Genomic DNA, 27647 nt, shown 5'->3' on the forward strand with positions numbered 1-27647 from the left:
AAGCATTTTTTCGTACAAAGTCATCCCGCTGAGTTATTTAAAGAAAACTACTAAACAAATTTTTTTCACGATTAAATTGTTAATAACTTTTTTCCTGATAAAATACTTTGTCAGCAAATTAGCCTGTTATTGTACTCATCATTTAAAGTATTCCTGTGTAGTTATTTCCGAGTTATCAAGGAAATGGCATGAACAGTAACTCTTCGGTCTCTGTCGACTGGACTACTAAGGCTTTGATCTTATAAATTAAGCTATATTAACATATCTCGGACATTTCGTAGAAGTGCTGTGAGTTTGCTAAATACTTATTTACCTTATCGAACTCAGAATGTAAAAATTGATTGTCTACCATTTGAATCATTTTATTGTATATAGACAACATATAATCGTATTATTCATGCACCCTGAGATAGCTACACTTGAAATATGTTCTATCCTGCACTCAATCGTTTTGGCCTCTAAAAATTATGATCCTGGCTTATATGATGCTAAAACCAATATTCTTTTATTTGATAATAACATAACTGTATAAGTAATAGCATTGGATTAAAATTCTCATCGTGACGTCCATGATGAAGCAAATACTCTAAATTCAGAGTTTAATCTAATTGAAAAAGAATTAATGGCAAATAACTTAAATTTCACTATTAGTAACCATATGTACTCAATCTGTCTATACCTATATTCAAATGTTATATCCACATAGGGATTGCTTGGCTAAATAATTAAAAATTATGCTTAGGGAGTTGTTGAGATTCATCTGATAAATATAAATACAAAAGGTTCAAAATTCTTGTTTACGCCCCATTATATCGCATAAATAAATATTGGTAAATGCGGAAAAACATTTTGTACTCATCTTACTCATCTACTTTTTCTTCAGCCATAGGAAAATTATGTGCAAGCTGAAAACACCAGAAGAGCGAAGTTGCAACTCTCTATCCATTTAGATACGATAGGTAGGTATGCCTTTTTGTCCGCATTTGATGGACGTAGCTCGAATATCCTTCGTTCACATCCAAATGGGTTATTTATTGAACAGCCCTGGTCATTCAAAATGTTCCATGGAAGTTTCTGCAATCATGAAGAAGCCTAATTAGCTATTGCTACCCTCTTTATATTTTCCTGTTAGTAATAGCAGCGCAGGTGGTTTGTGCCTCCAGCCAAGTTGCAGAGGGAAACAATTAATTGTTTTATAGATATGATTTAGAAAAAAAAACGATGTTAGAAAGATATAGAAGACGTTAAATATAGAAAGAACAATTTTACAGAAAGAAAGAACGATGTTATGGGAGGAAAACGATATTAGAGAGAAATTGCACTACGTTAGAAGGTGTTGGAAAGATGGAGTTGTATCACACTACCTCCGGATTTGCCAATTTTACAGATACTAAAAAAGATAACAGTTTGAGGATTGTCTTTGAGGTCAGAAAGGTCTATTCTAACGACAATATATTTTTAAATATGCCAATTATACTGGGTAATTCACTAATGGTGACCAAAAAGGAAACCTCGTATTCATTGGTGAATTTTAACGGGACTCTTTTCTTTAAGGTCCTATCTAGGACGCTACGTTAAAAAGCTACAGGGGGTTAAACTTAAAAAAAAAATTTTTATAAATAATTTAAAAACTACTAAGTACTAATAATTTGAAATTGGGCACATGTATTTATGTAAACATTGTCCAAAATCTGAGGACTTTTCGTAAANGAAGCTAGGGCCAAACAAGTAATAATCGTCAAAAAGTCAGTTTTAAATAAGGACATAGTGTTGCTGTTGTAGCTTCATAAATTTATAATAAAACCCAATTTAAAAATCCGAAAATTATTTTTAATCATTTAACTGTCAACAACTATGACACGTAGTTTTGAACGATATATTTAAGTCTTAAAATTAATTTTTAGTAAAAATGAAATGTTCGAATAAAAGTGTTGTATTATACTAGTATGTGCTTTTTCTATTAGTAGGTCTCAACACTATGTACCTTTTCAAATTTAATTATAAACTTATAGTTAGATAAGTTATCTAATTATCAGTTTAATTAAATTTGAGAAAGTACATAATTTTGAGACTAATCAAGAAAGAAATACGTCCAATATTAGTGTAAAAAACAATTCACTTTTTATAAACCATTGATTTATTAATATTAAAATAACCTATTTTCAATGAAAAACTGTTAGTTCACATTAAGCTAAGATATATTTCTAATAATCTTATGTCATCTACATCTTAAAATATGTAGATTAATAATAAAGATGCGGAATGTAATATTACAGTAAAAATAAATTAACATTCAAATAAGATTTATTACAAAACTATGAACTTATTATTAGTTACTTTTCATACTATATAAGCTAGGCAATATCCAAAACTAGGATTAGTTCATGGCAAACGACATTTATTTAGTCCAAATAAATCCTTTTTTCAGTGTACATTAAAAAGCTACAGGGGGTTAAACTTAAAAATTTTATAAATAATTTAAAAACTACTAAGTACTAATAATTTGAAATTGGGCACATGTATTTATGTAAACATTGTCCAAAATCTGAGGACTTTTCGTAAAATTTACATGCTCTAGTGGCGGAGATACTGGGTATCGGTGGCATATTTTTCTAAATAAAAGAGTACGCCACTGCTCTACGATAATGATGATATTTTCGGATTCGTCTTTCAATTTTCAACAAATTACTACTCTTATGTTTTTCGAAAAGAGCCTGATTTTCGAGTAAAACTTAAAAAACTAACTGAGAACACAATTCGATATTCGAATATAATGCTTTTTAAAATTACATAGAGGGCTGCGATAGCAACTTCGAAATTCTGAGCAGAATAGAATAGAAATAGAAAAAAGAATAAATATTGCTTTTCATCATATTCAAGCAGCAATAAACGAACAAATTACATTTTCGTTACTAAAAAGGTGTCGGACCTGTGATCGTGGAAATTGAGGTATTTTTGAACATTTACTCAAATAAAATCATTAAAATGATGACTAATGATATTAATTTCTTTATTCGAATGAATAACCGAATGATTATTGCTTGTCATATCATTTAAGTACATGTGTTTTCAGTTGGTTTTTCAAGTTTTATTCGAAAATTAGGCTTTTTTCGAAAAACATAAGAGAGCAGTAATTTGTAGAAAATTGATAGACGAAGAGGAAAATATCATGGTTGTCACCGTAGAGCAGTGGCCTACTATTTTATTGAGAAAAATATGCCACCGATACCCTCCGCCACTGGAGCATGGAAATTTTAAGAAATGGCCTGAGATTTTGGACAATAATTACATAAATACGAGGGTGGTCCGAAAAGTTTCTGACCTCAACATGAAGATGGCAGCACTCGTAAATAAAAGCTAGTGAATTTCGTTGTTCATCTGTTGACAGTTACTCACCAAAGTTTCAGACATTTTGGACGCGCAATTGTTATGTAACAGTCGTTTGAGTGAGTTGATGTGAGTGTTTTTATGAAAATGGACAAAATCGAGTGTCGAGCTGTCATTAAATATTTGTTTTTGAAAGGCAATACGCCTACGCAAATCAAAGATGAGTTGGATTCTGTGTATGGGGACTCTGCACCATCATTTACTACAGTGAAATTTTGGGCAGCTGAATTAAATGTGGCCGTAAGAGCTTGGGAGACGATGAACGTTCGGGACGTCCAAAAACTGCAACTACCGACGAAAACATCGCCAAATGGTGCTAGACGACCGCCGAATTAAAGTGAGAGAGATAGCAGAGGTTATGAACATGTCAAAAGAACGCGTTTGTCACATATTAAATCAACATTTAAACATGAGAAAGCTGTCCGCGCGTTGGGTGCCGCGTTTGCTCACGTTAGACCAAAAACGTGTTCGAATGAACATTTCCAACGCTCTGTTGGCGCAGTTTAGGCGCAATAAATCCGAGTTTTGGCGCCGATTAATTACTGTAGATGAAACTTGGATACACCATTATACGCCCGAAACAAAAATACAGTCCAAACAGTGGACTGCAAAGGGGGAACCGGCTCCAAAAAAAGCAAAAACTGTTTTTTCGGCTGGGAAAGTGATGGCGACTGTTTTTTGGGATAGTCATGGAGTTATTTTAATCGATTATCTTCAAAAAAGAAAAACCATTACAGGAGCATACTACGCATCATTACTTGACAAGCTGAAGGCAGAACTTGCGGAAAAACGGCCACATTTGCAGAAAAAGAAATTCCTGTTTCACCAAGACAACGTCTCACACCTCCGCGGTTGAAATGGCGAAAATCCACGAATTACGGTTTGAACTGCTTGACCATCCACCTTACTCACCAGATCTAGCCCCAAGGGACTTCTTTTTGTTCCCTCATCTAAAAATTGTGCTCGGAGGACAGATATTTTCGTCAAATGAAGAGGCAATCACCTTCGTGAACAATTATTTTGCAGAGAAAACGCCGAGTACTATTTGGACGGGTTACAGAGATGGGAGCATCGCTGGGAGAAGTGTGTAGAGTTACAAGGAGACTATGTTGAAAAATAAAAAAAAATTCTGAAAAAATGTCTTGTATCTTTGTTAGGTCGGAAACTTTTCAGACCACCCTCGTACATGTGCCCAAATTTAAATTATTTCACTTACTAGTTTTTAAATTATTTATAAAAATTAAAAATATTTTTGAACTTTAACGCCATGTATCTTTTTAACGCGTCCTATATAAAAACTTTATAGGAAAAATTCCCCTTAAAATTCTCCAAATCATACGAGGTTTCATTTTTGGTCATCATTTCTGAATCACCCTGTATATTAACTTGTTATTTGACTTTGATTTTCAAATTACAAATTTCAAATTTATCTTGATATTAAATTAATATAATTGTATAAAAAATAAGTCATTACCTGCATTGCATTGTCTAAAATGCGTTTTTAAAGTTATTTTTTAAAGAAATTATTATTATTAATAAAGTTGTATATCTTATAAAAAAAATACTGATGTCGTCATCGTTTTCCGTGATGGCAGAAGTCCGCGTCTTATAAGTATACAGTTTCGGATTTCTGGTTTTCCCAATTTAACATATACGTTTAGTTTCAGACGTCATAATGAACAGTAAAATCCCAGGCATAACCTGAATATGTCTAGAGACTTAGATTACCTTGGGTTTTAAAATCTTGGATGTGTTATAAAAATATTTATTATTTCTCATTCATATAGCAACTAAACGAAAAAAGAAGTACACATTTTTATTAATAGTATACCTACCTAATAATACAATATTAATAGAACTTATGAAGTTCCTGGGAAAAATATTTAGCCTCCAAGAATAGAATATTTCTGAACTATTTTTTTTTAATTATCCCAAAGTGCACAAATCATCAATTTTCCTTATTAGATAGACGTCCTAGATACTTACAAATTCTAGTTTAAAGCTTACTAATACCCACAAATATTGTTTTACCTCCGTGAAATTGGTCTCAATTTATTTTTTTAGTAGGTACCCCTCAACGGGTGAGTCACAAATACTTACAAATGACTTACTGATTTGTGAGGCCAACAAATTTTCGAATTTCAACAAATGTAAGGTTTCGAAAAGTTCGAAAAAATTACTGTTTAAATTTGGCGTCAAAGGGGGGGTTAACATCACGAAAGAGATCTGCGGCACAGATAAAATAAACTGCAGTAATACTGCAAGCTATAAGCCGATGTTATAAACTTTCGGCAGTTTCGAATCTATAGTGAAGAGTGCACACACGAATACAATGTTTGCGGTTAAAATTGTTCTATTACTCTTTCTATCCAGATATGCAGGTGAGTTAATTGCTTGGTAGTTATCACTTTTTAACACTTGGTTGCACCTTGCTCTCTATGACATAAATATACGCTAAAACGCGACTTTTATAAAAAAGTTTGTTTGTTTTATATTTAGTGAGTGGTACAAATATACTTATTATGGATTTGATATATACATATTTTACGAAAGTCTTACAATATTGAGTCCTTTTTCCGAAAAACAATATGATTAAATTAAAAAACATTGTAATTATCACCTGACTTAATAAATAATTTCCTTGAAGAAATAACAACTTTTAGAAACATAATTATGTTTCCCATACTAAGAACGACTTCCATTGTATTCAACTTTATTTCTTCAGTATAAAACAATTCAGTCTTCAGTATTCAACTTTATTTCTTCAGTATAAAACAATTCAGTCTTGAATAAAGAACAAGAACTTAATAATTTCTGATTAAATTCAAATTATTTTGAAATTAATAATGCAAACATACAACAAAACTTGTATCATATAAACTTTCCAAAAGTATCGTTCTAACTGGTGAAGCTACTTTTATTTTAGAAGTTGTTGTTGCCATTCAACTTTTGTGGTTTTGTTCCGTTTGTCATCAACTTGTTCAAGAAACACCGTCAATTGTATTTTAATCCCATTTCCCTCTTAAGAAACTGACCGAGGTCAAGGACAACCGAACCAAGGTCGATATCTGAAAGACGTCTTCTGTATAACAGATATGAAAATATCATTTCACCAATTTCCACTGTATCCCGCAGAAGTGATTTTTAAATTTGATGTCACATAGATCAGGATCAGTTATCACAAAATGCATATACTTTCTAAAAAGTAACAAAACATTGGCTTATAACAAGTTTCGAGACAGAAGTTTAACGCGAAAATTAGTACGTAATATCTTAATAGCGCAGTCAGTGGAGGCCACAGAAACAAGTAATTAACAATATGGTTGTTTTTTTTTATAAGTACTAAGTATAAGTAGATTAATAATAAGTAGATTAATATAAGAATATGTTCATTGGTCTGTCGATTTCCCAAAGTCCAAAAAAATTTTGAAACAATTTTGATTTTCGAAATTCTTTAATATTTTGGACTGAGATCAAGAGTGTGAAAAATAAAAAATATCTCCATGTAGGGTAAGTTTTTTCCAACAAAAAAAAGATACTTCGTACTTTTTTCGTACGAGCTATGGTTTGGCCGGAAAAAATTCTATAAATCAGGTATGTATTGCGTGCGCGAAGCTCGGTCAGCCGCGTGAGAACCTATATTTTGAAGTCGGGCGCTCTACATTATAAACTATTGCGTAGTTATAGGGCATTAAATTAATAATTGTGCTAGCCCATTTTCAAGTAGGGAGTCTAAATTTTTTTTGGAAAACCTTCCGGACATTGACAAAAAAAAACAATTGTTTCCAGCACGATTCTGATTTTTCGCACTATGCTTCTGTTCATCAACTTTTAATTAAATTAAAATTAAAGTTGATGACCCAAACCAGATTTCGACCCCAAATCATACCGTTTTTCGAGACTAATTTCTAATTAATTTTCGTGCAGTCTGTAATCACTTAAATTTTTTTTTTCAAAACTACCCTTTTTCTTTGGACAAAAATTTCAATTTTTTTTCATCAAATTAAACGTTATTTGCCGTAAAATGTGAGAAAACCTCAAAAAAATTTTTTTCCCATTTTAATCATGATTATGAAGTGTTTAAGCTCAAAAAACGTGATCCTTTAATTTTTTCAAAAGTTTTACTATTTGGACAAAGAAACGGTTCGCTAGATCGAGATGAAACTTCACAAGGTTCTTCTGGGTATATCGAACTGTAAAAATCATGCTTAACATTAGCCATTTCGTGAGTATTTCTAATTTAGCTGTCAATTTTCTAAAAAACCATAAATTACACTTTATTTCCTGTTTCTTAAAATTGTGTAAAACATAAAAAAAAAACATTTTTTCCGAAAAGTTGCAGCAGCATGTTATAGGAAATTTATTCCAGTTTTCGAAACTGCCCTTCAATTCTCTGTACGACCATTTGTCGCCGATATATCGATGATTGAAGAAAAAAATATCCTTTTTCATTAAAAGTCCATTTCGATGAAAAATGGTCGTATCGAAATTTTAAAAAAAGGAAATTGAAGCTGAATAAACAAGCTATCCGGTCCATGCAATGGCTTAGCTGAAAAAAAAATCAAAAAAAGAAAATTTGCAATATTTTTTTGTCGATTAGAGCTTCAAAATGCTTTTTTTAAGTTCCCGATACGACCATTTTTCACTGTCAAAAATCACGAAAAAACTTCGGAAATTATTTTGACCCTTTAATTTTTTGCATTAGTTTATGTAATTTTTTTCCTGATTTTAATAAAAATATGCAAATATTACCTTGTATTTAATATTTACTACCTTGAGTATATTCGAAAATCTAAAAAAAAAATTTTGGAAATTTTTTTTACAAAATTTTGAAAATTTTTTGAAATATTTTATTTTTTTGCATTGAATTAAGATCGAATATTCATTTCTACATATTAATGTATTCAATATTTGAGAGAAATTTGACAATTCTTACGTTTGAAATGCCCGCGGAAGATGACTTCATGGTTTTAATAATTTTTTTCTACAAACGTCAAAAAATGACAAGGTTTGCGCATTGACAAACACTTTTTTTCGGATTCTTACGTTACCATGACACCGTGCGCGAAATGCTTCGCGCACTAGGGTGCGAAGTATTTCGCACACTGCATGTGAATTAATAAGAGTTTTGTATTTCAATCTTTGAAAAAATGAAGCAAAACTCCAAATTATTATTTATTTTTAAATGAATAACAATTAAATACTTTTAAAATAATGATAGAATTTTACAATAACTTTAGTTATTATTTACAATATTAACATTAATCGTACAACCAGTACACGAACCAATATTTATTCCTAAACCAGATAATTCAGGTTCAGCTCGGGATATTGGGGTTTTGGGGGTTGAAACACTACTAATTTTTGAGGTAGAGGTGATACCATGTGATCCTGAAATTTCACAATCTAAAAGTTTATTTGATATTTGAATCTTATTATTGATAGAATCTTCCACGTATCCTTCGGCCACGGTGGAAGATTTCCATCCCCCGTGTCTCTTCAAACTACATATATCACCCCCAGCATTAGCAAGAAGTGTGGCCGAGGTTCTCAACACTATTTTCTATAATAAATTAGGCATTTTACTTTTTTATAATATTTTTAAGAGATAGATTTTGACGTTTGTAGAAAAAATATTGTTTGCATCTCGTGCGCGAACTACTTTGGTGGTCTCTAATAATTTTTTAACTCGGCTTCGTCTCGTTAAAAAATTCAATTCTCGATCACCAAAGTAGCATTTCGCGCACTAGATACAAAAATAACTATTTCCAGACAATCCATAGCTCGGAAGAAAACAGTGCAAAGTATCTTTTTCGTTGGAAAACTTCTTCTACAAGATAGTATTTTTTTATTTTTCTATATCTTGATCCCAGTCCAAAATATTAAAGAATTTTCAAAATCAAAATGTTTTTCAAAATTTTTTTGGAGTTTGGAAAATCGATAGACCAGTGAACTTTTTCTTATATTAATCTGCATACTTTGATGTACTAATAAAAAAAATCAGCCATATTGTTAATTATTTGTGCTTTTGGTGCAAAATTACTTCCACCGACTGAGCTATAAGCCATCAGTAGAGGATTGACGTCATTATTTAAATCTTTTCTATGAATAAGTATTTTTTTCATTTCTTGTTTTATCACATTTAACTTCCTTTCCGTCAATAACAACCCTTGTAGCAATGTTGCCATCACTTTCGGAACGCATCACATCTGCCGAAGTTTGTGAAGAATTTGCACAAGTTACGGATGTCTCTTTTTGTAAGGAAGAGCTATATTTTCCTTGGAATTTCCTTGCAATATCAAGTTTGTTAGATTTAGACTCCTCAACATAACTTTCTGCTACAGAGAAGCTCTTCCATCCACCATGCCTTTTGATGGTTGTAAGATCAACGCCTTTATTGGCCAATAACGTTGTAGAAGTGCGCCTCATACAATGGTAAGTATATGCTTCTGGATTTGCGATATTCAGGAATGAAGCAACTGTTGAGAGTACCTTCGCCAATGTGTTAAGTCCAGAAGTACATTTTTGATTGATTTACCTTAAAAAGAATCTGACTTGTGTTAGGCGAATTGAGCGCAGAGAAATATATTTTCTGCATATTTCAACAGCATTCACGAAAAATCCTTCTTCTATAATTGTAAATTTTCTTGAAATGCCTGTCTTGGTGTCAAGTATTGAAAAAAGATATCTGCCAACGACCTGTACGTCACTAATTTTCAAATTTGTCAATTCGCAGCATCAGCAGGCACCAGACACCCCCATTCTTAGTGCAACCTTAAATAATTCACTATATAACTAACAACATGTAGAAGGTAAAGAGATATTACCTTAATCATTAAATATTCTTTATCGGAAGCCCCAGTAAAAATTCTTCAATATGTGCTCTTTCCAATACTGCAGTTTTTTGCTTCACTCTTCAAATATAAGCAGTAATCTTATCTATATTTTTGTATACCTTTATAGTAGCCTTCAACATCGAATACTTCAACCAGACAGATGAAAGTCCATATTTTTTCTTCAAATTTGAAAAATACGATAGCATGACTTCTTCATTTATTGTCTGCTTTTCCCTCCATACATCTGGTTCAGCTATCTTACATCACAAGAGTACATATAATGGACTAATAAAGGAGATTGTTCAACTAGATTATTGTTCACTTTAGTGAGCTTATACAACTGTGTGTTATTGGAAAGCTGATTTGTTGTCATCTCTTGAAAGTTGTTGTTAGTAGTCTATTTCTCCTACCGCTCCAACTTTCCCCACTTTACATTAATGCTGTTGGGAGCAGTTTCATGCTTGTATTTCTGCATTTATCAAAAGAAACTGCGTAAAAATATGACATAAGAGCCTTTTATGCAACTTTTCCGGACATTTTTACTACAATTATTTAAATTCTGAGAATTAAATTTTCAATGCTAGCATATTATTGTATAACTAATACATTGTTACGTTCTATACAGGGGCACAACAAAGCTGTACCACACCAGATAACAAAAGCGGTCGGTGCCTTTCCATAGGGCAGTGCCCTACGATGATAGACTTCCTGAATAACTCTCCGAAACCTTTTTCCAACGATGTAAAAGAATTGCTGAACAGATATGTCTGCACCTACGAGGACGAAGCTATAAACACAAAAATTTGTTGTCCTTCGGATCCTATTGATATAAGTGGAAGAAACAAAGAAGTCCCTCCACCTCCACCACCAGATGTTCTGAACCATGAAAATCTTAAGCTACTTCCGGAGGAGTGCGGTCAGATCAATTCTGATGAAAAAATTCGAGGCGGTACTGAAGCAAGATTGAGAGACTTTCCTTGGATGGCACTTTTGGCGTATAACACAGGTACTATTTTTTTCCTTAAATAAATAATACTGACATTGGTGACCAGATTAAGATCATTGGATGTAGTTATTTCATACCTAATAAATTTCAGAGTTATGTGTATTTACTGCATATTATTCTGAAAAACAGAAGTCTTCCAAAGCAGTCTAAAGTATTTCACAGCGTGATTCATTAAATTATTTTTTGAAAAGAAAGTTGATAACATAATATTCAAAAAGGTCTTCCTTTCAAATACAGGGCGCAGATTAAATATTTTTTGTTCTTTTTTTAATATCTTGATAATGAATGTTTTCTTTTTCTCAAACTTTGTACCATTAAACTGTCTATTAGGGATCATTTTTTAATTAATAAAAATATATTTTATCATCACACCAGGGACGTGTGTAGAATAGTTTCCAATAATACTATAAAATTACATGCACGCTACCGATATTTTTAATTTTGTGAGTATTTTCTGCCACCACAGTTTATTATCCAACGTCAGGCATCTCAGCATTTTTTCATTTAAAAATCAGTTCTAGAAAAAAGAAATGTTTTATTAAAAATAAAAAACTATTTAAAAATCCTTGTTTGAAAAAATAATAATATAGTAGAACCTTAATGAAGAAGCCAAGACGCTTATGCGATAGGGAAATATTTTATTGAGATACTCTTGAACAGCAAAATGTATAAACAATTGTCAAACACGAATCTTGCAGGACTTCAGGTACCACTTTAATAATAAAATAGTGATAGAAATCACCATTCATTTGAAAGAAAGTATATAATTTTATTTGGTGTCTTATTTCCAGTATCGCATGAGGCTTTTCTTGTTTCCAAACATGGTTATTCTGAAAATCGTTAATATCATCCCTTGAAAAATTTGATTCATCTGAACATTTAAATTTTTGATGTCAAGATTGACACCAATTAAATCAATATCGAAAATCACATGGCAATGGAGCTTGAACACGCTGAAAAATAAAGATATAACTCTGGTTCTCCTTTAAAATGGTCCGTACTGTTTTTACGCTGACATCGCTGACATGGATATCGTTAGCAATTTTTCATATACTACATCAAAAATGTTCTATTCTATTTCGGAAGTTCCTATTGAAAGAGGTCCACCAGCGATATTACTGGTTTTTAAAAATGTACCTGCTTCTTGTAGACAACAATGGAGTTGTATGAACGTAACGGAAAACGGCAGTGTCTTTCTAATAGGTAACGCTCGAACAAGTATTTATGCGGTATAAGTTATTGTTAATTAGTTAATGCTAAACTAAATTATTAACAAAAAAATGCTGAGACATATTTTGTCATGCAATGAACGAGGCCTACAAAAAATAATCGCGAAATTAAAGATATCAGTGACGTGTATATTATTTTTTTATAATAACTAGATATTAAAAGAATCGTGCAATTTGGAGTTTTGTTTGAGCTTTGTTTTCTGATTCATCCTATAAAACTCACCCTTAACTGCTGGAGAGTGAATTTTTACGCAACCTGTGCAAAAAGTTTAACCATGGACGACTTCACATTAATATCGATTTTATATGTTAAAATATGCCTAACTTAGTGACGTATGTGTTGTATGAAACTAAATTATAAATTATTATGTTATTTTCAGATACTGGGCGCGAATTTAAATGTGGTGGAAGCATAATAAACGAAAATTACATCCTGACAGCAGCCCATTGTATAGTGAAGACTCCATATCCTCTGTAGGTATAATACTACTGGTACAAACAATTGATATAATGTTTCATTGATAAATTAAGTTAATTAATGACATGATTAGACCGTTAATGTATTGATTTATTTTATAAAAATATATTCACAGTGTAATCGCCTGATTAGTTAATCATTTCCTAATCGGGACTCGAAGTACCGGACCTAGAAATAAATATGTAATTACGATCAACCAATATTAGCACACGACAATAAATAAAACACTGTAGTATTATGGATAATACATTATCGTTTTCGTTATGAAAATTACCACAGAATTTCTACTAATTAGTCCAAGCATTATATAGAAATGATTATATAATGCATAATGATTATGCATTATATACATAAAAAATGACCGTAGAGAAAATTAAATTTTAAATCGAGTTTCTTGTTCTTTAAACTCGATCCAAAATGGCGAACATGGCTAAAAAAAATCGCAAAGTTGCAAAAAACGGTTTTTCTAAAATAACTAAAAAAATATAGCACCGATCGAAAAATTTTAAATGAGAAAGTTGTAGGTTTTAAAAAGATCTATTGACTGGTTTTTTGCAAGTATAGATTGCTTTGTTGCTTTTCGGGATATATCGAAAAAACCGTTAAAAATCTTCTCTTTTCTCTTCTTCTATAACTCGTTTACATTTACGTGCCCATATTTGCTATTTACTGCAAGCATAGCCCGCGGCAAGCCAAAAAAGTACATTTTTGAAAAATTTAAAAATATTAATTATTTTTCGAGATATATCGATTTTTTGAAAAAAAGGCGCTCTCGAAAATTGGCTAGATCTTCTCAGCGGATAGCCCTACAGTAACGATTTTCGGTTTATTTTCTTCGTAAAGAGTTATATTATCATGCTGTTAAAAAATGTTGACGATTTTATTAATTTTAAGGATCAAAAAATGACTTTGAATAAGTTGCACTTTTTTGGGTATGTTTTTTTCAAATTACTATTTCAATTTTTATTTTATGAAAATGACTTTTAAAGAAAGAAAACTAAACATTTACGGGTCTATTTTGCTTCTAAGGCGAAAATGCTATAATATTCGTGTTTAGCTACCCCAGATTAAGTACAAAAAAATAATAAAAATTGAAATAGTTATTTGAAAAAAACATACCCAAAAAAAGTGCAACTTTTTCAGTCATTTTTTGATCCTTAAAATTAATAAAATCGTCAACATTTTTTAACAGCATGATAATATAACTCTTTACGAAGAAAATAAACCGAAAATCGTTACTGTAGGGCTATCCGCTGAGAAGATCTAGCCAATTTTCGAGAGCGCCTTTTTTTCAAAAAATCGATATATCTCGAAAAATAATTAATAATTTTAAATTTTTCAAAAATGTACTTTTTTGGCTTGCCGCGGACTATGCCAGCAGTAAATAGCAAGTATGGGAACGTAAATGTAAACGAGTTATAGAAGAGAAAAGAGAAGATTTTTAACGGTTTTTTCGATATATCTCGAAAAGCAACAACGCAATCTACACTTGCAAAAAACCAGTCGATAGATCTTTTTAAAACCTACAACTTTCTCATTTAAAATTTTTCGATCCGTGTTATATTTTTTTAGTTATTTTAGAAAAACCATTTTTTGCGACTTTGCAATTTTTTTTAACCATGTTCGCCATTTTGGATCGAGTTTAAAGAACAAGAAACTCGATTTAAAATTTAATTTTCTATACTTCTATAATATTTTTTTGTCCAGGTAATAATTTCTGCAAATTTAACATTAATCCGTGACAGAATGCTTGGACGTATGTAATTGAAATTCAAATTTTATGTAAATTAAAGTTTTATCTACTTTTCATTTAGAACTATTGGAGCACTTAGTAAATTTCAGACCACGAGGTTTGTAATACTCATTTTCCTTCAATATGCAGGGTATTGGAGAAATGTGCTAAAGTTTTAACCATATTTAAGTAATCAAAGGTAATATAGATTAAATAAGTTTCTAAGTAGAGAATCAAGGGGTATTAACAGTTGTGACTGTGCATCATTCTCGGTTTTTCAAACAGTGTATCCGCTTACAGCGAAACCCATGGGAACTTTTCCAAGGCTAGTAGGATTTAAATGAATCGGAAATTGGCGCTCATTTGTTCATGTTGTTCAGGAATTTCGAGATTACGAAATTTTTAACTGTAAACATCATAACCGCGACTTAAACTGGCTTAATAGTACTGCCAACACTGAAGGTTTTGAAGAACGTTGCAAATAATCCTAGAACTAGCACTCATAGCATACGCCGAAAGAACAACGTTGATTTCATGATGGTCAGTAAAATGCGTGTCATATATTTCTGAGAGAAATTCAATTGCCTATCAATTTTGAGTGGCCATGTAAAATTGGGTCGTGGGCGTCAAAGCTATTTCATATACCGTTTTTGAACAAATGGTTACTACTTTTCTTGTACAATCAACCTACATTTAAAATTACAATAAAAAGGCACTCAAGGCATGTCGTACTAATTATTATAAACTTTTACATTTGATATTTATTTTCTGTATCCTCGTATTACGTTTATAAAGAGGCCCAGCATATATATTTCAATGAAACATCAAAAATATAATATTAGGTAAAGTACATTTGTAGATTTGAGAACATACAAGTAAAATGTCTCTAATGGGATAATAAATATAGTCATCGATATATGACATTCTCGCAAAACCAGTCACTTCAATAGTTCCTGTGGACCAAGAAAATAGTTTTGATAATTCAAATACAGGGTGGCCAAATGAAAACGAAACAGAGCCATTTCAGGAAATGCGTCAAGATTGTAGAAAAATGCTCAGATCCGTCGATTTTAGATCAAAGGGGAACATTCTTTGCTGGTATTTTTGACTCCGCCACTTTCACCCCCAAGCAAGGGTAAGCATCACCCCAAAATATTTAAATGATTGGACAGAATTATAAAATTTAAAGTCTGTTGTAAAGAGAATTGTAAGTGCTTTCAAAAGAAACATTACTCAACCCCCAATGCCATTTAAATATTTTGGGGTGATGCTTACCTTTGCTTGGGTGACAAAGAATGTCCTCTTTTAATCTAAAATCGACGGGTCTGAGCGTTTTTCTACAATCTTGGCTCTGTTTCGTTTTCATTTGACCACCCCGCATATGGTGTCTATGGTGAATCAAGTGAAGAGTAGCCGAAAAGGATACAATGACGGTGCTAGTTACCATAGTACACTATTAAATAAGTATCCTTCTTCAAAACTTAAACAATTAGAGAGTATATGTATCAGAATGGCGCCTTGGGACTTATGGTAAGAAATAGAATGGTAATTTCAGTAGGTAAAATGTGACCTTCTCCTCTGAACATATGTCCTTAAAAGAACCCCTTTCAAACTTTAAAGTTTTCAAAATAGTGAATTTCCTTGATTATTACCTAAGTCGTAAATCAAAATTGAATTAAATTTTGCAAGTTTATGTTTTTGAATATATTTAACTCAGTTTTGAACCAATGAAAAAAAAATTTTTTAATTGTTGGTGCTTTTACAGCTGTAACTACCTCTTACTAGAAAAGAGAAATAAAATAATACACTGTAGTATAACAACCCTAAGTTCGACAAAAAATAAGTAAACGTAGTTGTGGCCAAAAACATGTGATCGACATAAGGAATCCCTACGTTGTATGTATTTATTTTTTATTGACCGGAAGGCGCTGGCTACTAACTTTGTAGAGGGGATGCATGGTTTAATTATATAAAACAAAAGCAGAGTAAATACACCTAACCTTTATTTACATAAAATTCAAATTAAACATGTGACAAATAGAAATAACAACAAAAACATTAACAACCATTAAACATAAAAGGAGAGTGCCAGGCTCACCTAGAGCTCCTGCGGGGAAAGAGCATGGCAGAGAAACCCACGATCGTTGCTCTTACCACCCAAATATAAATACAAAACAACCGCTAACCAAAGGCATAAATTAAGAACCTTTGCTAATGATAATTAAGACTGAACTTATTTAATTTCTCACTAAATGTCATCTCATTCAAGTCTGACATACACACTTCCAAGTAAAACTGAAGAGGTTTTAGTAACAATAATATCAACAACAACAACAACAACAACAACAACAATAATAATAATAACAATAATAATAGGGAAGGTACTGGAGTCCCATACGGGATGCAATCCAGCTATGAGTTGAGATTTCGGAGAACAACAACAATAATAATAATAATAATAATGGGTGAAAATGTTAGTAAATTCAGCAAAGTTCTTACATACGCATGACATAAAGTGAGCACAAGAAATCAAAGAACAACGTAATCAAGATAAAACAAGTTAAATGTGAAACAAAGAAGTTGTTTTGCAATATCTGGGCAGACACGACAATATATACATATTTCAACATGTAATAAATAATGAGCAATCTTTAATAATAATTGTAACAGTTTTATCTTAGAGAAATATACGCCCCTGAGCGTAAGACAATGCAGGCCAAACATATACACAGAATTATTATCATGAAACATCTATATTTTACGTATAACGTAATCGTGGCAAAAACAAGTTAGATGTGAAACAAAGAAGTCGTTATTGTAATGTCTGGCAATCAGGACAATACATATATTTTTAACATGAAATAAATAATGGGCAAACTTTAAGTATAATTATAACAATTTTACCTTGGAAAAATATATGCCCTTGAGCATAAAGCAATGGAAGCTAAACTTACTTATATAGAACAATTAACAACAAAGTACTTAAAGGATATTACCTGCTAACTAATAACACTTTAAACAATTAACTTTTCACTACTTTGACACACTGTCAGCCGATCGTCTTGCTACCAATCTGCACACTGTTCTCACTTCAACTGCCTATCTTCGACTATTTAGGCTTCCTTCCAGAACTCCCTACCCAAGCGCCTGTTTTTTGTGCTTCCTTCTATCGACCGTTAATATTTCTTTTTCATTGTTATACAACACCTATGTAACAGGTGACGTCGAAGTTGATAAGATAAGTACGGTTTTGCACAACACAACAAGAAGAGAACTGAAATCATAAAAAATAATATTCTTTGTTATTTGCATTTCGTACTACCTCATAAGATTAATTTTTACGGTAAATGTTAGGAGGTGGCTGCAAAAACACCCGGAGCATTTTTGATGGTTCAAATTCAATTCAAAGTTTGATTATTTAAAACTCTTTTTAGAAGTACCTCAGCTGTTGGTATTTTTTTCGGGTAAACAATAGATAACAAAATTAAAAATCAAGTGGTTTACACTATAGATATCGAGGTGGTAAAGCTACCAGCTTCCTTCTACCAATCCACCTGTCGGAATATTTTCTCTGTTTATTATCGACATTCACTAACATTAATTTTAAAATGAGCTGGGACACCATCGTGTATAAATCATCCTTTCCGGCGTACTCTTTAAGGCGTCTTCTAGTAGGTACGACTTTCAATGAAATTTTTATTAATTTTATCTATGTAGTATTTATGTATGTACAAGAGTGAATGATTACGTATTTTTAATTTATTAAGTGTATTGTACAATAACTTAATTCAGTGCGATCTTGTTTAAATTCCTGCTGTTTTTTTATCTAATGCTAGTAATCATTCTCTTAAATCTATGAAAGTACTTTACTATTAAAAAATTTATTCAATAGCTTTTTTAAATTTTTGCAAACTTAATACAAAAAAACATTTTATAACATAAACTAAATTTGAAAAAACGTTTAATTATCATAATTTTTCCTTATTATTAAAATGAAAGTAATTTATTCTCCCTAAAAACTGCCTTTCTTTATACTTTCACTACGTGATGTTTTCTGCTCTATTTTACAGTGTAGGAGTACGAGTCGGGGAATACAGTATTTTATCGGAAAAGGACTGTGAAGAACAAAAACCAAACGATTGCCTTCCATCCCCTCAAGATCTAACCGTGGAGAAAACTATAGTTCATCCTAATTACAGCACCAAGAGTTTCTCCAATGACATTGCATTGTTACGAGTATCCAAAATTAATATGGAATCAGGTACAAATTATTTAATTACTATAATTTAATATATATATTTTTTTTGCTTCAGTCCAGATTCAGGCCAAGGCTCATGTACCCCAAAATTTGAACCCTTGCCCTTAAATCTAAGTATGACACTTTTACTTGTGTTTTTTATGAGGCAGATTGATTTAATTGGCAAATAAATTTATTACCGGGAGAAAAAAAATATCTGTTTTTTGATATCTATTCTAAAGGACATCTTAATTCCTTACTAACTATTAATTAAAATGGTAAAAAAAATTACATTGAAACTCAGTTTATTTAATAATAAATTTCCTTTCAGATAGCATTCAACCAGTATGTCTGCCAGTATATGAAGAGGTTATAACTCAAGACTACAAAAGGGGAATTGTTACTGGCTGGGGATTTACTGACCCTTACCGTAAGAATTTGACTTAATTTATGTAAAAGTACGAACCATTAAGCATTACTACAATCGCTTCATTAAGTAAAGAAGAAGAGAGCCGCAATTCAAAGGCGTGGTACTTTTCCGTTTTTTTTATGATTACTCGCAAAGTTGGCCATGGATCTCAAATCTGTTTTTACGAGGATAGAGGCCTCAAAAAATGCAACAAAAAACATATAAAGATTTTTGACGTGCATCGTGTATTAAGCGAGATACATAGGAGTGGCCCTCTTATAGTAGACAGCCTGTATATTATATTTATAATTCTCTAGAAATTGTATTATACGGAATTCTATTGTATTAGATCGCATCTGTTATTTATATTCTTAAAAGTTTAATGTTTATATCGATTATCAAATGTAATTATAATTATGTAGGACATAATGCCAATACCATTTCTTATTTGCTTTCATTAATTATATATTCACAGAGCTGGGAAAGATCCTTATAAAAAGGATCTAGATCAAAGATGTTAGATCTTTTTGGAAAAGTATCTATAGATCATTTTAAATAAGATCATTTGACATTAGAAAGATCTCAGATACAAGATACTTTTATAAAAGATCTTTTTACAAAGATCAGTATCTTAGATCATTAAATATGATCTAAGATCAAAAAAATATCTTAGATCGTTGGAGGAGATCTAAGATTCAAAAAGTAGGTAACTTCTCAGATCATTTACAAAACATGATCTTGAGATCCAATAAATTGGGCCATTGTCAGTTATTGGAATTTATGTTGGACAAAATATTTATTTTAATAGAACACATGCTGGCAAATAAATTTTTAAAGGAAGTACCTAACCAATTGTTGGAATGTCACTGCATTAGATACTGAAATGAAACTATAGTCAAATATTTAACATTTACTAGTATTCTGTTACATATACAAAATAATATTATCAACTCAACTCAAAAAATATTTTCTATCAGTAAATTTACACATTATTCTTATGTACATAATGAATTTACCTTAAGTAAAACTAAATTTTCAAAATTTTTATCGGAAAGTGTACTTCGCCTAGGCGCATTAATAAAAGTAGCAAACGAGAACATTCTTTCAACTGTGGCTGATGATGCCAATGGAGTATTAAATTTAAAAAAAGTTGCTTAATATAGGGATATTTGTCTAGCATTTGAAGAGATCTAAGATATTTTTGAGATCTAAGATCTTTTTTGGGATCTTGGATACTTTTCAGGATCTAAAATCCTTCAATTTAGATCATATGTTCAGATCTGTTTCAAAGGATTTTTTATAAATAGATCAAGATCTAGTCCTTAAAAATGTATCTAGATACAAGATCTAAGATCAGATCTTTGATCTTAGGTCATTAAAACGATCTATTTTTTTAAGATACTACCAGCTCATATTCATGATAAATATTATGGATTATGTCAGTTATTGATTAAAGATATTTGAAATTAAGATCAAAATGGAAAATAATCATATTTTGCAATATATAAAGAAGTGAATATGAATGAAATGTTCTAATGAAACAAAAATCAATTATGTCTGTTGACGATTTTATTTTTACTTGCTTACTTAGTACTTTGTCAAAATTTGCATATTTCACACATGGAACCTCAGTTTTTAGCTAGCTTTTTCACATTTTTCTGCCATCTTTTCCATGATCGACCTCTTCTGATGTTTTTTCCTTTTATTTTAGCTCCTTACTGCTGATGTTTTGTACAATACGAATGGAACCATCTTAATTGACTTTTCTTGATTTTGATTGTTTTTTATTTGCTTTGCTTCTAGTCTGTCTATTATCATTCTAATCGGTTGAAAGATTGATCCAGATCTATATGCATTTTTCGATTATTTGTCTATTAACGAAGTTTGAGTGTTATGTGATTTTTACTACTACTCAAAGCACAAACAAAGCATATTGTAAATTCTCTAAATGTTTGTCCATGTTTTTCAGAAAAAAAAAATAAATTTGTTTAAATTAGCTTAATATCTTTATAGTTTAAACAGTCATTTATATCCTCTTTCTTACTGGATTGGTAATTCCTATCATTCATTGTCTTGGTACGATCATTGTCTCTATCAGCTCGTTTATAGTCTTTGTCTTTTCTTCTATAAATTTAATCATAAAATCTTGTGTAATTTCTCTCATGAATATCAATATTAAACAAAGCATTAATTACACATACTGTTTGTTTTTTTATGTTCAATGTTGAACAATTAAATCACTGTTAAGGAGTTACAGGTTAAGGGGAAATAAAATAAAAAATAATTGTCTTCCAGACGAAATAAGATCTTGTCAAAATGGACCTTGCGTTTGATTTGATTTTGTTATGGTTGTTCAATAATTTACATCTTGTAACTCAAGAATGAAAAAGTCTTTCATCTTCTATCTATCATTACATACATACTTCAGAATATGATAAAATAATTGATTTTACTAAACTTTGTCTTCTAAATTTAATGATTTAGAATAGGAAGGTCTTCGCCCAGCATATTTCTGATCAACGTACAATATGTAAGTAAGTAAGTAAGTAAGTAAGTTTATTCAGGTGCAAGTAACAAATAAAAATATTAATACAGGAATAATTTCGATTATAAAACAAAGTAATTAAACATAAGTACCATGAATCGCACCTAAGTGAAATTTGTGTTGTGCGATTCACTCCACTATACAACAAGAAAGAAAAATAAAAGAAAAGACAAAAAAAAAACAAAAAAAAACTATGTTTAGACTCTAAACACAGTAATAAAATATTATTTTACGTAAAATATAAGGGGGGACGCAGAAGTGTGCACTTAAAGTCTATACTAACCAAAAATGGGCTCAAAGTAGTTTTCAATTATAAATGACTTTAGTTCTCTTTTTAAAACCGACTTTTTTGAAATACTTTTTATTCTTTTAGGCAATATATTAAATAGTTTAGGACCCAAATAAGATAAGAATTTTTGGGAGTGAGATTTGTGAGTGAGAGTGAGAGATTTTGATGTGATAGGTTATATGAATTCCTAAAAAATAACTGTTTAGATTTCAGAACAGTTAAATGTACTTTTCTAGAATATCGTGAAAAAATAATGCGAATACCGTTTTTTCACAATTACTGTTTACCTTTGGAATTGCTCGTCTGTTTTTAATATAGACCAAATGATTTTGTGTGCATTTACTGGGTGATTTCTTGATCTTCACCTTCAGTCGCAAAAGGTAGATGTGACCACTCCTATAAGCAATTTATTGCATTTAAAAATATGTTTTTGATAGCTTGATTGAAAAAAATATATATAAATGATTATCTCACCATTTAAAGTCGCAGAAACTTAATTTTGGGCATCTCTTAAACGTACTATGAGTCTGCTATGGAATCCTCAGATAACTTCGCTGTGGTATTTCCATGTTAATCCAAGCAAGACTGTTACAGTTTTAGCTGCCAATGAAAGTACATTAGGCAGCCTACCATTTTTACATTCAAAATGTATTACTATTATTTTTTTCCTTTGTTGAACGGTATTATTGTTTTACTCTGATCACACGCGTCTATTTTTTTCCCATCAAAAACATTTTACTTGTAAACAGAAAGAGATTATTCCAAATACAGTAACTATGTGAGCAATACTGAATAGTTCGTTGAAAATCGAATTTTACGATAAGAGGCAACTGAATTCAGGTCCACGCAAGCAGTAATTTTCTTAAATCTATGAATGTACTTTACTACTGGTTAACTTTAATATTACGTGTAACGATAGGAACCATCTCCAATTTTTAATATATTATTCTTTAATTTATACCCAGGTAACAACGTTGTCGACATACTCCAAAAGGTGGTCCTGAAGAAGCGCAACATGACTGTCTGCACCGAGGCTTACAAGGTCCAATCTCAGATCAAGCTATCCCACAAACAGATTTGCGCGGGTGGTGAGGGAATTAAGGATTCGTGTGGAGGCGACGGTGGAGGTCCTTTCCATGTGCCAGCTGATTTCAACGACGACGTCAGGTTTGTTCAACGTGGCGTCGTGTCCATAGGCCATCGATTATGTGGAACGGAAGGATTCCCAGGAATATACACGAAGGTTACCTATTACGCCAAGTGGATTTTGGACAATATTAAGCCTTAATTGTATTTAAAAAAGTTACGTTACTGTTTACAGTCGGTTTTATACAAAATAATAAAATTTTTGAATGTTTAAGTGTGTTTGATGCGATTTAACTTTCAACGAATGTCGATTTAACAATTCAGATGGTGAAAAAACCAATAGGTGGAAATATGCCATCCATTGTAAAATTAAGAAATTTAATAAACGTTCTTTGTACTGTTTTCATATTCTTTACAAATGAATTATAGCGAGGAGACCAAACGGGTGCAGCGTATTGGAAGTTAGATCGAACAAAAGAATAATACAGTTTTTTAGCGAGCTTATTCGAATAAAATCTTTACTTTTTCTGTAGAAGTTATTTAGTATTTAAACAATTAGCTGTATTATCAATACAAATGATAAATAGTAGGGGCCCAAAGACAAATCCCTGTGGGACCCCAGATGTGGCTAAGTAATCCACAGACACTAAGTAGAATATACTGAAATCTATTGAAGAGATAATTTTAACAGGGAATTTGAGAGACCAAACTTATTAAGCCTTGACAGTACTATTTCTTAGTCAAGGCTACCAGATGCCTTTGAAAAATCAGGGTAACTATCATCGACTTGCAAATATTTATCAACATATTTAGCAAAACGGGTAACTGTCACTAGGTTAGAACTTGTTGATCTGCTGTTCGTAAACACTATTTTGACGGACTAAAATTTTACGCAATACCAATGATTATCCAATACTGAAATTATATTAAAAAATTCTCATCTTTGTGTCTATAATGAAGCAGGGATTCTAAATTCAGAGTTCAATCTTTGACAAATAACTTAAATTTCGCTATTAAGTATCCAAATGTATTCAATCTGTCTATATCTGTATTCAAATATTATATTCAATATTCACATAGACCAAGAATATAAAATATGCTTACGGAGTTGTTTAGATTCATCTGACAAATATAAATACAAAAGGTTCAAAATTCTTGTTTACGCCCCATTGGTAAATATGAAAAAACATTTTCTACTCATCTTACTCATCTACTTTTTCTTCAGCCAAAGGAAAATTATGCGCAAGCTGGAATCACCACCTCTGGAGGTGCCACGGACAACCCCCAAGATCGAAGTTTCAACAATCTAGCCCTTCAAATAAGGTAAGTGGTTTGATATGCCTTTTTGCCTGCATTTCATGGACATAGTTACCGGTATTTAACGAATATCCTTCATCCACATCTAAATGTACGTTACTTATTGAACTGCCCTGGTATGTAGATCATTCATGAATGTTCCATGGAAGTTTCTGCAGTTACGAAGAAGCCTAATTAGCCTATATGCTATTGCTACCCTCTTTATATTTTCCTGTTAATAATAGGAAAGCAGATGCCTTTTGCCACCTGCCAAGTTACAGAGAGAAATAACTGTTTCATAGATACAGCGAAACAATGACGTAGAGAAAAAAACGACGTTGGAAAGAGATAAAAGACGTTAAATAGTTAAATATAGAAAGAACAATTTTATATAAACGATGTAAAGTATTAGAGAGAAATAGCACTACGTTAGAAGGTATTTGAAACAGAGATATGTATGATGCTACCTCCGGTTTTGTCAATTTTACAGATACTAAAGAAGATTGTCTTTGAGGGGTTGTTGTACAGAAAGGTCTATTCTAACGATATAGTTATTTTTATACCATAAAGGAGACAAGTATTATTTATCTTTCGAGGACGATTTTGCGCCTGAGCGGAGCGAGGGCTGGCAATAGAGTCAGAGACTGGTAAATTACACTTAACTGCTGCGTGGTGTATAACATTTTATCCGCTCCCACAGTTCTTTTTGGCTCATGAAAAAAACATTAGGTTTTATTTTTTGACATTTCTTAATCAATTCATTTTGACATTATTCCAGATCTTGCAAAGTCGCCTTGGTTGTTTGGATTTTGTCGTTTCTAAGGTGTTTATAAACAAAGTTACATAAAAGTTGCAATTTTGCTGGTTTTGAATTATTATTTCTAATTCAATAATTTTCAAATAGAATGTGTAGCAAATGCTGCCTACGAATTTTTATTGCCTGTGAAGTCGAAAGTGCGCTACGGACGAGCATATAGAAATTGCAAAGAATGGTGCCAGAACAAAAATACTGGTGTTTCTGAAATGTCACTGCTAGCATATTTCATGGAAAAGCACCGGCGAATTTGTGGAGTCAATACTCAATGATTAACTCAACTATTTTCATAGAGGAGAACGTGGATATACCAAAATATCCCAAGCTGAGAGCATTTTTGAAATGAAAGAATGACGGCTAAAAAGTTAAACGATAAAAACAAGAGAACAAGTCAACGATTTTCTCGTTTAAGCACCCGCTAACACATATTTGCTAATGAAGGTAGTGACGGTCTTAGGCATTGCAGGAGCATGCCGTTTTGATGAGTTATGCAAACTTACTTTGGACAAAGTCAATTTCAAAAATTTCGATGACATTATTGTAGTTACAATTCCAGATTCTGAAAATGGCATGTCACGTACGTTTACAATTACTTCTAGACTGGATTCTGTTTCTCGCCTAGAAATTCTCGAAAAATATATCAAGATTAGATTTGAATTTAAAACTGAAATTTCATACTCTTTTATGCGCTATCAAGCAGGTAGATGTTACAACCAACCAGTCGGCAAGAATAGGTACCCTTTCTGTGATTCTTAATAAGATTGCACAGTTTTTGAAACTAGAACATCCTGAAACATATACAGCCCATTCATTCCGAAGAACATTGGCAACGTTACTGGCTAATACAGGATTTGATGTATTTGCAATCAAGAGACATGATGGGTGGAAATCAGCCACAATTGCAGAAAGTTATGTTGGGGACAGTTTAAGTAATAAAAATGAAATAGCCGACAGGATTCTTTACAATGACACTACAATTCCAGATTTTAATAGTACGTCGCATCATGCTATTTTAATGGATCAGTCAGATAATATTGAGCCTCCGGTGACTGAAATGGAGCGGTCAAATCATTTTGAGAAAAATGCGACAATTAGTAAACGCGAGGGGAATGATTATCCAGATTTTACAAATGTTACTAAATGTAATTACTATAAATATTCATTCATAATAATTAATAAAATGTAATGTTCATCAAATATTTCTATTTATTTATTCATAAAATATGCATTTATAACTCCAAATCGCTTTTTTCCCTAGGGAGGTATGCTACCTCACTTACCTCCCGTTGTCCATAGCAACTTCCACTTCTACGGTAAAATTCACTTACCTCCTTAAAAACAATATAAGTATTAATAGTCTACTACTGTAGTCGGAGCAGATAAATACATTTTTAAATATGTAAATTATACAGGGTGTTCCTAAATAAGTGTCGCAACGAAAAACTGTAAATTCCTCTCGAAAAAAGAAACATTTTTTTCCTCTTCCATTTTTCTCTGCGGGCTTTCGTTTTCGAGATACACGGTGTCAAAACTTTAATTTTTTTTTAGTTTTTCGCCAATATCTTAGGAATCGTTTGAACTACAGGACTGAGCTTTTGTACACACATTACTACTATTAATAGCTATTTTTTCTCACCCTTCTCGAATTCATTGGACGTGCCAGTGGTGGAGATTTTAAGGTTATATAGCAAAATGTTTGCTTTTGTTCATAAAAAGTCATTTTTCTTGAAAACGGTTGACTTTAGAGCAATGAACCAAGAGAACTCTTAGTGTGTAAAATTCATTGGCGCTTTAGAATTTGCTGTCAAATGTCAATTTTTTCAGTGGCGTAAAATTTAGGGGGGGGAAACCCTTACGATACCTTAAAATCTCCTCCACTGGCACGTCCAATGAATTCGAGAAAGGTGCGAAAAAGTAGCTATTAATAGTGGTAATGTACAAAAGCTCAGTCCTGTAGTTCAAACGATTCCTAAGATATTGGCGAAAAACTAAAAAAAAATTAAAGATTTGACACCGTGTATCTCGAAATCGAAAGCCCGGAGAGAAAAATGGAAGAGGAAAAAAATTTTACTTTTTTCAAGAGGAATTTACAGTTTCCCGTTGCGACACTTATTTAGGAACACCCTGTATAGTAACTTTTTATTTGACTTTGAATCTTAAATTACAAATTTCAAAATTATTTTGATATTAAATTAATATAATTATTGTATAAAAAATAAGTCATTACCTACCTTGCTTCGTCTGAAATACGTTTAGTTTTTGAATTAAATTTTTAACGATTTATTATTATTATTATTATTATT

At 31.6% G+C, this 27647-nt stretch overlaps 1 protein-coding gene across 1 annotated transcript; it reads left to right on the forward strand.

Annotated features, from left to right (window-relative positions):
* Window positions 1-5641: 5641 nt before the first annotated feature.
* On the forward strand, window positions 5642-23638 carry LOC108909632 (serine protease easter). The gene is made up of 6 exons (XM_018714022.1): window positions 5642-5768; window positions 10849-11229; window positions 12839-12932; window positions 18739-18929; window positions 19237-19335; window positions 23114-23638. Exons 1-6 carry the CDS (start codon window positions 5720-5722, stop codon window positions 23434-23436), a joined length of 1137 nt encoding a protein of 378 aa, XP_018569538.1. The 5' UTR covers window positions 5642-5719; the 3' UTR covers window positions 23437-23638.
* The last annotated feature ends 4009 nt before the right edge of the window (window positions 23639-27647 follow it).

The sequence above is a fragment of the Anoplophora glabripennis genome, unplaced genomic scaffold, assembly GCF_000390285.2.
Source record: "Anoplophora glabripennis isolate ALB-LARVAE unplaced genomic scaffold, Agla_2.0 scaffold9, whole genome shotgun sequence".
In the NCBI taxonomy this organism is placed as follows: Eukaryota; Metazoa; Arthropoda; class Insecta; order Coleoptera; family Cerambycidae; genus Anoplophora; species Anoplophora glabripennis.

Excerpts from the sequence above, each read along its gene's own strand:
- LOC108909632 (XM_018714022.1), top strand. The coding sequence starts at position 5,720 with ATGTTTGCGGTTAAAATTGTTCTATTACTCTTTCTATCCAGATATGCA. Across the intron at positions 18,930-19,236 it reads CAAAATTAATATGGAATCAG|ATAGCATTCAACCAGTATGT; the intron begins GTACAAATTATT and ends ATTTCCTTTCAG. Across the intron at positions 19,336-23,113 it reads GGGATTTACTGACCCTTACC|GTAACAACGTTGTCGACATA; the intron begins GTAAGAATTTGA and ends ATTTATACCCAG.